Here is a 12,192-nt window from a genome sequence, read left to right on the forward strand (position 1 = left end):
AAGTAAATGAAGGAGAAAAACACAGTAATCAAAGACAGTGGATCCTGCAGGACCATTGTGTCCAAAAAACAGCAAACTAGATTTCATTAAAGTAGAAAAGCAGCCTGGACTGATCATACTGATGCTTCTCCTGACACCTTGGCAGCTAAATGAAGCTACTAACTAACAAAAGAACTAACATAAGTTCTGTCGGATGAATAAGAGTTAGGATCAATACCAGCGTATGAAGCACTGTTACAGCATCATGTCTGTCTGTCTGTCTGACCCTGTGCCAGGGAAGTTAATGCCAAGTTGTTTCATTAAGTTGTTTCTTATTGATTTGTTACCACACAAATCTCATCAGCCTCGCTTTTATCATGTCAGTAGAGATGTACTGTCCTTACACTCACTGACGTGTGTTTTCCACTGTCAAAAGTTCAGACTGTGTGACACTCAATCAGTGTGTGTCAGCTGGCCGCCCTGTTAAATGACATGGTCATTAGTGAGCTTTAGTCTGGGTCTCTATTTGTGTTTTTTATGCTAAATGAGGCTTATCATATCCTGACTCAAACAGACATGAGATCAATATCAATCGTCTCATCTTCCTCCCAGAAAGAAAGCGAATAAGCTCATTTCTCAAAAGGATTAAAGGTCCAGTGTGTAGGATTTAATGGCATCTTACTGTGAGGTTGCAGATTGCAACCAACTGAATACCCCTCCTCTCACCCCGGGACTTTGAACTATTATAAGTTGAGATAAAAACAAACACCAACAGCTTACATTCAATTTGAGACTGGTACATTTAATGATAACCTGGACATCAATAAGAGTACACATCATATTTCTCAGGGACATCAGAGTAACTCTTACCTCATACTATGGTGTCTATATGCTATCTTACACAGGCTAATGCTCAGCAATATAAGAAAAAAAGGGAAAAAAATACAGAAACAGAAAATAATGATGAACTCTGCAGTCACATGATGTGTTACGTCCCTGACAGCCCTCTTTATTCTGCATCTTATCATGGATTACACACTGAGAGACATTATCATTGAGGTTAAGATAGCGCTGCTCTTTATAGTTAAAAGCATTCTGAACACTGTTTAGCCCATGCCTTGCCCGTAGCCCCATGTCTGCAAACACTGTAATGCAAGTGAGTAGCTGCTAATGCACTTAACATGTTATCGATCAGCAAAGTACTCCATTCTGTTGAACACTGGTGGTGAATCATCAGTATGTAAATCTCAAAACCTAAAGGACCTCCTGACTGACGTTCCAAGAGCTGCTCTCATGAGTCATGCAAAGAACATTTTTTGGATAATTTACAGCAGAAACAAAACCATAACGTTGTGAAGCACTACAATATAAATCTGCAGCATACACACATCAGGGACATATCTGTTCAGTTTTAGTTAGACTTACCGAGCTGAGGAGGATCCGGTGTGTCTTTTCAGTGCATGCAAACCTCTGAGAAGTGCTTACAGCTCATATAAAAGGCTCTCTTTCATACCCCGGCTGTAGATCACATGATGGGGATAATCACATTGGCGCTGAACCTTGTGGTTCCCAAGACCCACTCGCCCCAGATCTGAACAACATTGATAGAGCTGAATTTATCCAAACGGGGACAGCAACAACACCGCAGGCTTATACCCAATGAAGTAATGTCAACTTTAAACAAGACGTGTGCCCAATGACAGAACATGGCATATTATATTATATAAACTGAATGAGCCGAACAGTATGCCTCTGGTAGAATACTGTGTGTCAGTTAGGCCGGGGTAATCTGATTAAACACAAATTAATTTAGGAATATGTACAATATAAATTAAAATATTAAAAGCCTTAAAGGAACAGTTCACCCAAACATTTTAATTCAGTCATTACTGTCACCAACTGACGCAGTGAATTCGAGGCTTTCGGGGCCCCTGGTGGTTGAGGGGGTCTGTGAGTATCTGGCCTCGGTCCTGTCTGAAATAATTATAAAAGATTCCGGTGAGCTTTACATACACAACAATACTTTCAGTGGTTAATTAGAATAAATGCAGTGTAAACATCGTCACTTGGTTGAGCAGGTTACTTTTCAGACACGATTGTCGCCAAGTTCATTATTAATGATATGAACAGTTCCATCAACGCTCCTATTGATCCTTAAAGGAAAGCTGTCAGTTATTGCAGTGTAAATGTCCTGAGGATCAGTCCTTGCTCCTGCAGCTCTGCAGTGGATCACTGCTACGTCCACTGCTGAGTTCAAGTTTTAACCGAACACACAAAGCGATGACCTCTGCTTGTCTTGCAGTCCCTGATTTGCCACTTTGCCCTCCTCCACACCAGAACACACTTTTTGTTCCCCTTCATTTTGGAGCGGGGGGGTGTCTTCCTCCAGTTAGTGTAGCTGACAGGCTCTCCGCCTGCCCACTCCCAACGTCCTCGGCCTTCTCTGTCGTTCAGGCCTGAAACAAGAGGAGAAGAATCAGTTGGTCACAGTAAAGAAGTTGTACTCACACAGTCCCACTACAGTGCGTTACAGTGTTGAATATTATAGATTCTCATGTTGACAAATAACTAAATTAAGTACTTTTACTCATTACTGCTTATTCATTGACATGATCCAAAAGCCAACTGTGAGTTAAAGCAGTATAAACATAACACAACTAATGAGCATTCACGTGGGTCACTCCCTAATAATTCAATCCAACAAGCATCATAGATACTGTTAATACTGACAAGACAGTCAGCCAGCTCATGTGGGATGGATTGAATGTGGATGTACATGTACATATGCAGAATATGTACAGAGTTGATATTTATCATCTAGGCTCTGACTGTGTCACTCCCCACAAGGAGACACTGACCTGGGCACAGCAGGGATCGGGGAGTGACGATGACGTCTCAGAGTCTACAGGTGGATGTTGGGGTGCAGGTGGAGTTTTTCAAATGTTACATTAACAGCAGCAGTAGCAGCAAGTGGTTCATGTCACCTATCATATCACACTGACCTTATAAAGAGGATCAGGTTTCATAAGTGAGGTGGGCTATTTTTGAAATGTTAAGCTTCTGTGCTTCAGTGCTCCACACCGGAGCCCCGCAGGGCTGTGTGCTCAGCCCCCTCCTGTTCACACTGTGCACTCCCAGACATCAGGAGAACTCTGAAGTATGCAGACATCTGCAAGTCATTTGCTTGGACAAAGTTACTTTTGGTTGAGCTACATGTTTAACAAGGCTTTATGTGAACAAATCCAGCAGATTAGTGTGTTCTGCCATCAGCTGGTAGCCACTCATTGTGTGCTGCTGCCTGGTAATAGTGACAGAAGCGTGGGTAGTTGGATTGATGACGTTAGACGGTGGCTCCACTTCCTGATTAAGGTTCCTTGTGGATTATTCCGATTTCAGAACTAGAGAATAAACTTGATATTCACCACATTTCAAATGATGAAGCTCTGTGTAACTAGCACAGTCAATCAAGGGCTGCATTTAATCATTACAGAGCAGTTACAATCATAAAACGTGAAAAATATATATAATTCTATGTTTTATAGGTATTCAAAATGAATTTTTAATCATCAGACGAGGAACAATAAATACCAATCACTCATAAAAGGGACAATATTACCATAACAATAATATTAATGAATCAACAGTAATTATAATAATGATTAAATCAATGACTGTTGATCCACTTCTGGTGACCATCTTGGTCCTCTGCACGTCCACTGAATGTATGTTCAGTGTCTGTGACAGAGGCCCTCACACGGAGTAAAGGCTTGTGTATTTTATATTCAGTTTTGTTCCAGTTGAAGTTGAAGTCTGCCTCTACTGTTGGAGCAGCTGAGAACTACACATTTCCTCCTGACATCTTTGTCTAAAGTAACATTACACAGATAGTGAAGGTAAAAGCAGAAAACTGTTCACTACTTTGGACAGCTCTCATACAAATGTGTAGAGAGATGCCACAGCAGTGACGGCCACTTGTATAACTCTGGTACTTTGAGAATAAAAGTTGATGGAGCGTCCCTTTAACATGAGGGACTCTGTTTTCCATAACAATTCATTAAAGGAATTTTAAATGATCTCCGAACCAGAATTCTTATTGCTGTCTTGCCTGTAATGAAATGTGGCGACTGACCTTTGACCTCAGCTCATCTAATAGGATCCACTCCTAAGTATACATGTGTTCTGGCATCATTTATTCCTGTTGTTGTTGATGTGTGAGGAGCCTTAACACCATACAGTGGTGCCGGGGTTCGGGATAGGTTGAGCATTTTTCAAATTTTTCTGTTTGTCCCAGTTGTTTAATATTGTTGTTTCACTTTAATGTTTGTTTGTTGTTTCTTTTTCTCCTCCCCTTGACTTTAAAAAGTGAGAACACACGTGCATCATCCCATCCACACTGGACATGTTATTTCTGAAAGAAAATAAAAATAATAAAAAATGAAGCTGAAAGATGTTGCAACAAATGATCCAGATAAATACCTATCCAAAATGGTTTTCTTCCACTAAAGTCCCACAGCCAGTCCATGTCTACTTTAGAGAGAACGCTTGCAAGCGTGCCTTTATATCTGAAATCAAGACGACAAGAGGGAAAGCTGTGTAATCAAAAGAATCATTCACAGTGCATATCATTCTGATGATATAGTTCTTATACATGACAGACAACTAATCAGAAGCATGTGTGTCCATTAAGTCTGTCTCAGTTTCTCAGGTTCTCTTCGAACACGCAGCTCCATGTTAACCTCACCTCTCCCTGCAGGCCCTGTTAGCTGTGCTCCATGTCACCTTGTGCTCCGTGCTGAGGGTGTAACAGTGGCCACGGTGAAAGGTCCAGCCCTGGGGACACGTCTGAGCACTCACCAACTGGGTTTCAGGAGAAAATGGGGACATATGGTGACATTTGTAGGCAAACATGATTGATTACAAATGAGTATTTAGGAAATCTTTAGAGACATCAGTGTTTTGTCTAAGAAAGACAAAAAGTCACTCCAAAAGTATCATCTACACATTTTTCACATGGAGCTCCACAGGGCTCTATCCTCCATCCACTACTTTTCAGTTTTTTAGGACAGTATTGATTTTTTTTATCACTCCTGGTGATCTGCGGCCCTTTACTCTGTTGAAAAACTACATTTCCAACATTCATTTATGAATGTTATTATCCTAGTCAGTGTTTTTTTTATCCGTTTGCTGAAAAAATAAATGTAAAGTATTTAAAAATGTGCTACTTTGGCTCTTATGCAACATGGAATCTGCAAAGTACCTTTTGACTAAAATCAATAATACACTATTGGAGGGAAGAGTAGGATGTATCGGAGTGGAAGTATCAAATGGGAAAAAATGGAAGTCCAAAACCTCAAAATTGAACTTGAGTAATACTCTTGAGTAAATGTACTTATTTACATCACATCACTGAATCATTTGAAGATGACGGTATTGCCGAGGTCAGACATTTTCTGTTCCCCAGAGATGCAAAGAAACTAGTGCATGCTAGTAGCAGGTGGAGTACCTGATCAGTTGGTGCCCAGGGTTTCCAGGACACACCGTTGCAGTGAAAGAGCTGATTGGTGGTCTGGTTGAAATGCAGGAGGCCGATCAGTTCTGGCACACAGGGCTTGGGCATGGTGTTGTCAGCTGTGGCCTATGGAGAATTCATTTGGTGTTGCTTTAACTGGAATGCATTATATTTATCCACAATAATGACCCATAAATCAATAACTAATAAGCAACAGAAAGTTTGGAACTTCTCTTAAAGAAGTGCTCGTGGCTGATCACAGAACTGAAGATCATGGCAAAAGAGAATTACTCTGTACTGACTCTATAGGACCAATAACACACTCACATGTCCTTTAGACTGTGAACTTTTTCGAGGTTTTGAGATCTTCCTTTGATGGTCCGACTTGGACCCAGTGAGTCCTGCTGACGCCTGCTGCTGTGCTCCCCTGCTCACCACACGGATGTTTGCCTTTCTGCCCTTCCTCGATGGCGAGGTGTCGTCTTCTACCTGCATCTGCATGATCCCATGATACTGGAATGAAAGAAACCACATAATTGAAGACATTTTGGACTTATAAGTTAAATGTATTATTATTATTATCATTTTTAAAAAGGTAACGTTAGTATCCACTGCTGCTGCTGTGTACCGTGTAAACGATGTCTGTCCCGTTGTGAAAAACTGATGAAGGTGCAATCTGAAAAATGAAACAGCACCAGATCAGAGATCATTTTAATCTGTGTGGAGGGTTTTAAGGGCAGAAGTTAAAATAAAAAAAAACATAAATAGATACTCATAAAATTATATAATAAAATGATTAAGCAAATGAACAAATTGATAATTATGTAATTTGCACTTGTCACAGTAGATATATATATATATATATATTGCTAATTAAATGAGACAATTCATATGTAAATGTTACATTTATTTGTGTATTTATTCTTTATTTATAGGCCTATGTTTATATCTATATGTTTACACATTTGTATATTACGTTATTCATCTGTAAATTAATTTATGTACAAGTGAATAACACAATATAGTTATTCATTTCTTTATGCAAATGTGAAAAACAGAAGATGGAAAGATCTTAATTTTTCATCTATTGATGAAAGTCCATGATAGCAGTGATAGACAGATGTGTCGGCCAATCACACACCAAGAATTTAAGGAGTAAGGACTGCCCTTTACCAAACAGGGTCCAATGACTTCCCAAATGGTTGTGTGGGAGTCCAGTCATCTGGTGGCGTCAGGTGAGCAACAAGTCAAGCTATGTGTAAACTAAAGTATATATCAATCAATAAATAAAATCAATGAATTGATAAAAATAAATGTGTGAATAAAGGAATAATATATTAAAATAAATGTATTTATTAAATATTCATTTGGGCATTTTATTTTATAAGAATATATTATCAAGCATTAAATTATGAAATTATTTATTCAGTCATTTATTTCAGCATTTATTTACATAATTATGTCTGCATTTATATATTTTGTTTTGGCCCATGAATCAGAAACAAAGCTGTGATGAAGGGGATATGTGAGCGTGAGTCCAATCCAGTGCTGATCTTCAAGAACAGGTACTCACAGACTTTGGGTTACCCCTCACTTTGAGTTTCTTCTTTGGGACAGGCCTGGAGACGCTGTCTCCACGGGTCCAGATGACTGAATCTGTGCCGAGGGGCAGTTTCTCTAGTTGGATGGATCCGTGCTGGGGGTACGTGTCTGACCGGATCTCTTTTCCTCCAAGAACAGGAGGCTCCCGGTCGTGGCTCAGCTGGCACCCTCCTGTGGTGGATGTGTTTTAACAGTCATTTCTTTGGGCAAATATCAACTCACTGGGTTTTTAATCCCAATAACTGGCGCCATCTTGTGATAAAAAACATTATTGTTTTTAAATTTCTATGCTATGGCAGGATTGTACATCACATACTGTACAGTAATTTGAATGTTTTTCTTTGGTAAGTTTCAATGCAAAAAGAGAGAAGTTTGCTTTTACCTCTTCCTCCCGTCTTCCCCCCGGACTCCCTGATGGTGACCTGAGCCGTGTGGATGCTGCTGATCACCGTGCCCTCAGGGGAGACCAGCAGCACTTCAAACATCTCCTCAGCCTCCTCCAGGTTATCCTGAATGATCTCAGCGTGCCAGCTCCTCTTTGACACTCCTGCACACACACACACACACACAAACATGTTTACACTCTGCCTTGTCTCGGAGGCATACTTCTGTGATTCAGCATTGCACAACATAAAGTTCGGTCACTGGTCAGACGGGACAAAAGCTTTTAGCCACATGGTGTGGCCTTCATCAGCAGATGACGTTTGGTTCTTCTCACATGACCTGACTGTGGAAGTGTGACTATATGAAAGCATGTGGTTGTATATGGAGGTGGTAACCCTGCCTGGATCAATGTCCTCCTTCATCTTTCTTTGGATGTTTACTGACTCCTGATCAATGACCTTTGACCTCTCCCCAGTGGATGCTGGGAGTGGCTTTAGTCTGCTATTCACAGACAGCTGATGTCTGATTCTGCTGTTCGTTTAGTCTCCTGTCTCCCGGGTGTACCAGCAGAGGAGGTTTTGGACGGTTTGTGGTGACTCCTTGTGAACTGAAGACGTCTCACTAGATGTTGACACAGTCCAGCCATGTAAGGAAGTCTCACAGTGGGACTTGGTGGCGCCCATCGGACCTGTTGTCCCTGTATTTATTCCCCTGCCTCACCGCTGTTCCTTTATGTTGTAATGTCAGAGTCAAAATGAAGATACTGGTCTGAGTCAGTGGGTTTTCTGTACACTGTAGTCACAACACCTTCACAAAAACACAGGTGTCACCATCCTCACCCTGTTCACCCAAGAACATGACATGTGGTATTGATATATATATGGTATCGATCACAATTAGACAAAAAGGACCCAAATTCAAGAAACCTGCTCTAGCACTAACAAAACATAAAATGAGCAGAATATGTCTTCTTCAACAAATTATAAAAAAATGTTCATCAATAATTTATAGAGCCCAAAGTGACGTCTTCTTCAGTCCAAACCTCAGAACTCATTATTCACTGTCATAACTGACCGAGAAAAGCAGCAAAGCCCCACATTTAACAGCACAATACACGCTTTTTACATTAATGACACATACCTGGATCAAACTGAATGAGGGAAGAAGGGCTTATGAGGAAATCTTTTCCAGCAGTCGCGGTCACCTCTTTTACCTGTGGTACAGAAACAGGAAGCAGAAACAGGTCCTATAATCTGCAAGGAAGAGGCCAAGTATCAGGTGACTGACGAGGGAACTGGTTTGAGTACCAACCTTCACAGTGATGTATGAAGACTCTGCCAGGTTTCCTCTCCTGATGATGTCCAGTGAGACGGTCCCCTGCTCCTCACACACAGAGTACTCAGGCTGAGACAGCTCCACGCTGGACCAGCTGAACTCAAGTCTGTAAAGACAAGGTCGAGCACAGTGAAGACCACACTTTTACTTCAGATGTGATCAAATCCAGTATTGTTGGTGTTGTTGTTACATGTGAGAGGGCCCAGTGTTCCCTAAAGGATCTGACACTGTGAACTCCAGGCTGTCTGACAGAGACTCCCTGTCAGGGTTGATGATGTAGACGACAGTCCTCTTGTTCAGCTCAGTCTGCAAGAAGCGCTGCGGCACAAAAGCACCTGCAGGAGCAAAGGAGAGACGTCATTTCTCATTCCAAGCTAAGCTGTGATCTAGATGGAAGCCAAATGTATTCTCCGACCTGTGGTCCCGTTCTCTAGGTAACCAAAGTAAGGCTGGCGAACGATGCAGAATATCAGCTCTTCCTCTCTGCTGTCGCTGTCCTGGGCCTTGAGCTCCCGAGATGACAGGAAGATTCCATATCGTCCGTCGCCTAAAAGCTCAGCTTTACAAAGAGGAAGCAGCTTCACAACCTCAGGAGGGGATTTATCCAAAGGCTTGATCTGAAATTATACACAGTTTGTTACTAAAAGAGATTGGTTCACATGAATATCTAATATAAGAAAGAAAGTTGTTGACTAATGAAATAACGTGACAGAGCCTATATGATAAACACACATTTAAAGGTCCAGTGTGGAGGATTTAGGGGCATCTAGCAGTGAGGTTGCAGACTGCAACCAACAAATTAAGTTGTGGAAGCTTACAGAAGATCATTTGTTTGCCTTTGTTTTCTCCCAAGAAGTTTTATTTAACAAGAGTGTTTTGGGCTCTGTTCAGTAAGAACGAGATGCTAACAGTACCGATATTTCAGTGGAAAAGCATGTGGACAGTGGAATGTTAAAGTCCTACTGGGCAAACTTAATTTCATCTTTGGCCATGCAAAATGAAGTTTGTAGCAGAAGTTAGCATGTTCAATGGACTACAAGGAACATTATACTGGTTATGACACAGTCTCGATATAATACTGATGCTTCTATATGACCTACATAAGTAAACAAGACCATCAGTGAGACAGTTGGCTGGTTTTATACAGTTATTCTCTCTGCCTGTCACCTGGTCACGTTCCCTGTGAAGTCAGATGAAATCATTAACATCATGCAGACTGGAAACGTTTAACCCTGGCCATTTAAAGGATGCAGAGCCCACAGGAGATTTTTATTTCTGACATCATATTTTGTGATTGTGGCTAATACTGCTAATACTAATTTTGTGACCCAGCTTTGACGTCTGCATCTGACTTTCAGTCTATCTATGCTGCAAAATAGTGATACCAAGAAGCTTCCTTCGGTTCATGTCCAACTGTTTGACTTCCTGGACAGAAAAATGGAGGCTAAGGCCCAGGTCAGGGGTTAAAGTTCGTCTTTGCTTTTGTTGTTTAACGGTGGTTGGCAAAATACTTTTCAGTGCATTACTGCTACCTTCTGGTTCGGAGGGTTAAAGTGGATGACATGAGAATTCAGCATTGTCACGTGTGACCAAGTGTCTGCTGTCTAGGGACTCTTCTGAACATTTGATTAAATACATTTCTAGAGGAATAAGGCAGCTAAAGGTAAAGAGGCATCACACCTGGGTACCCTAATGTCTTCTCATTGGCTAACAGACTTAGGATCCCTGGATTTGAGTTGTGCAGGTGTCAGGGTACATAATACAAGCTCTATCGGGCATGTCCAATTGTGACTTGCTGACGGTGCTGGGAGAGTCGTGACAAGACTCTAAACACACAAATACACCCTCCATCACATACCTGGATTGTGAAGAACACAGGTGCCGTATGTAAGCGCCCGTCCATCAGGAAACCCTGACTGGTGCTGTCAGAGGCAGTGAAGGCGAACCGGTCGATCTGTGACGGCCCTGCATCATGTTTATATGTTACCTCCAGCTCCTGGATGTTTCTCTGGGTGAAGTTTGAGCCAGCAGTTAGTGTGGCACCACCTAAAAGCAGCCTGCCATACTGCGGAGGCTGGAGGAGGACGAAGGTCAGGGCACCGGGTGGAGTGTCAGGATCAGACATGGCCAGGCAGTCTGGACCCAGGATCATGGAGGAGCCCTGTGGCACTGAGAGGCCCTTGTTGGAGGACAGAGACGGCAGGACGCGATCCACCATCTCCACCGTGATCTCAAAGCTGCCATTTCGGCTGGTCTTACCATTACTGACAACAAACCTGCCGAGGCATACAAGAGACTGGCTGTTAGGTGGTCTGAACACTGGTCACTGTAAGGAAAGCATGTTTCACACTTTAATCTGTACTCAACACTTTCACACAAAACAATATCAAATCTGTGTTAAGTCCAAAAATAAAATGAGAATCTCAGCTGCATTGTGAACTTGAGAAGTTGTAACTTGAACAAGTTTTACATTGGCTTCTACACTCACTGAAAGGTTTCTGTGGGTGTGCTGGCTCTGTTGTCGTGCACGTAAGCCACAACGTTGGCTGCAATGTCCATCTGGCTGAAGGTGGAGATGGCCAGTCCAGGGTGCTTGATGTACTCTATGTGTCCGTGAGGAGGAGGGTCGGTGATGACATACAGCAGCTCCTCAGGCTTGTCCGTGTGGTCGGTGGCTAACAGCACGTCTGTTGTGAGAACCACGCGGTCCCCACGGCTGACGTTCACTGGCTTCACAAAGACGGCAATATTTCCTGAAAAAACATGGAGGAGGAGGACATGTTTAAAGATTAAATCTGTGTGAAGTGACACGGGGAGACACGGCGTGGCCCGGCACTCCCAACGTGTCTGCCGGAGAATGTAAGAGTACCTTTCTCTAGATCTTTGACTGAGATGTGGAAGTGCTGCGGCGGTGATTGATTCTTCCCATCCAACAAGTGGAAGACAAAGAAGTCCTGTGTTTTAGCACCGTGGACGCCCGTGTGCACGTAGCGCAGAAGGTTCATGTCCACCTTCTCCTGCGTGCAGTTTCTCCCGGCTGTCAGCGTCACCCAGTCTTGACCCTCCTGAGACAGGACCAGTCACAGTGAGGAACACAACACCTCCCAGAGTCACCCCAGTGCTTACAGAGACAGTCTGCTGTAGTCCAAAATGACACAGCCTCAATGACAGGAGATATAATGTATGTCTTTAAGTTCTGTGGCACTGCACCAACCTTCAGCTGAAGTATCCCTTGTGCAGGAACACTCTGGAATATGTACATGACCTCTGAAGAAGGAGTGTCACTGTCCTGTGCGAACAGTGTGACGCTGGATATAAGCCTGGCCTCTCCCAGCTCCACCTCCAGCCCATTGTTCCTGAAGGACAGAAGATGGAGACAAGGT

The 12,192-nt window shown here is 42.5% G+C and overlaps 1 protein-coding gene across 2 annotated transcripts in view; it reads right to left on the minus strand.

The window, feature by feature from the left end:
• Nucleotides 1-760: 760 nt before the first annotated feature.
• The window catches only part of frem1a (Fras1 related extracellular matrix 1a), a 31,388-nt gene continuing 19,956 nt past the window's right edge, over nucleotides 761-12,192 (minus strand). The window contains exons 22-37 of one of the 2 annotated variants that reach the window (XM_084344288.1): nucleotides 12,024-12,165; nucleotides 11,679-11,874; nucleotides 11,298-11,562; nucleotides 10,668-11,085; nucleotides 9,225-9,426; nucleotides 9,000-9,144; nucleotides 8,786-8,915; nucleotides 8,615-8,687; nucleotides 7,473-7,637; nucleotides 7,083-7,261; nucleotides 6,117-6,164; nucleotides 5,816-6,001; nucleotides 5,483-5,614; nucleotides 4,721-4,836; nucleotides 4,456-4,541; nucleotides 761-2,435 (exon numbers count right to left, since the gene is read on the minus strand). In XM_084344288.1, coding sequence (XP_084200414.1) covers nucleotides 2,233-2,435; nucleotides 4,456-4,541; nucleotides 4,721-4,836; nucleotides 5,483-5,614; nucleotides 5,816-6,001; nucleotides 6,117-6,164; nucleotides 7,083-7,261; nucleotides 7,473-7,637; nucleotides 8,615-8,687; nucleotides 8,786-8,915; nucleotides 9,000-9,144; nucleotides 9,225-9,426; nucleotides 10,668-11,085; nucleotides 11,298-11,562; nucleotides 11,679-11,874; nucleotides 12,024-12,165 — 2,686 coding nt within the window. In that variant the 3' untranslated portion in view covers nucleotides 761-2,232. Of the gene's footprint in view, nucleotides 2,436-4,455; nucleotides 4,542-4,720; nucleotides 4,837-5,482; nucleotides 5,615-5,815; nucleotides 6,002-6,116; nucleotides 6,165-7,061; nucleotides 7,262-7,472; nucleotides 7,638-8,614; nucleotides 8,688-8,785; nucleotides 8,916-8,999; nucleotides 9,145-9,224; nucleotides 9,427-10,667; nucleotides 11,086-11,297; nucleotides 11,563-11,678; nucleotides 11,875-12,023; nucleotides 12,166-12,192 lie in introns of both variants that reach the window. The other variant, XM_084344287.1, reaches the window with a different exon arrangement.

Source organism: Pagrus pagrus (genome assembly GCF_965226575.1).
Source record: "Pagrus pagrus genome assembly, chromosome: 22".
NCBI classification, from domain to species: domain Eukaryota; kingdom Metazoa; phylum Chordata; class Actinopteri; order Spariformes; family Sparidae; genus Pagrus; species Pagrus pagrus.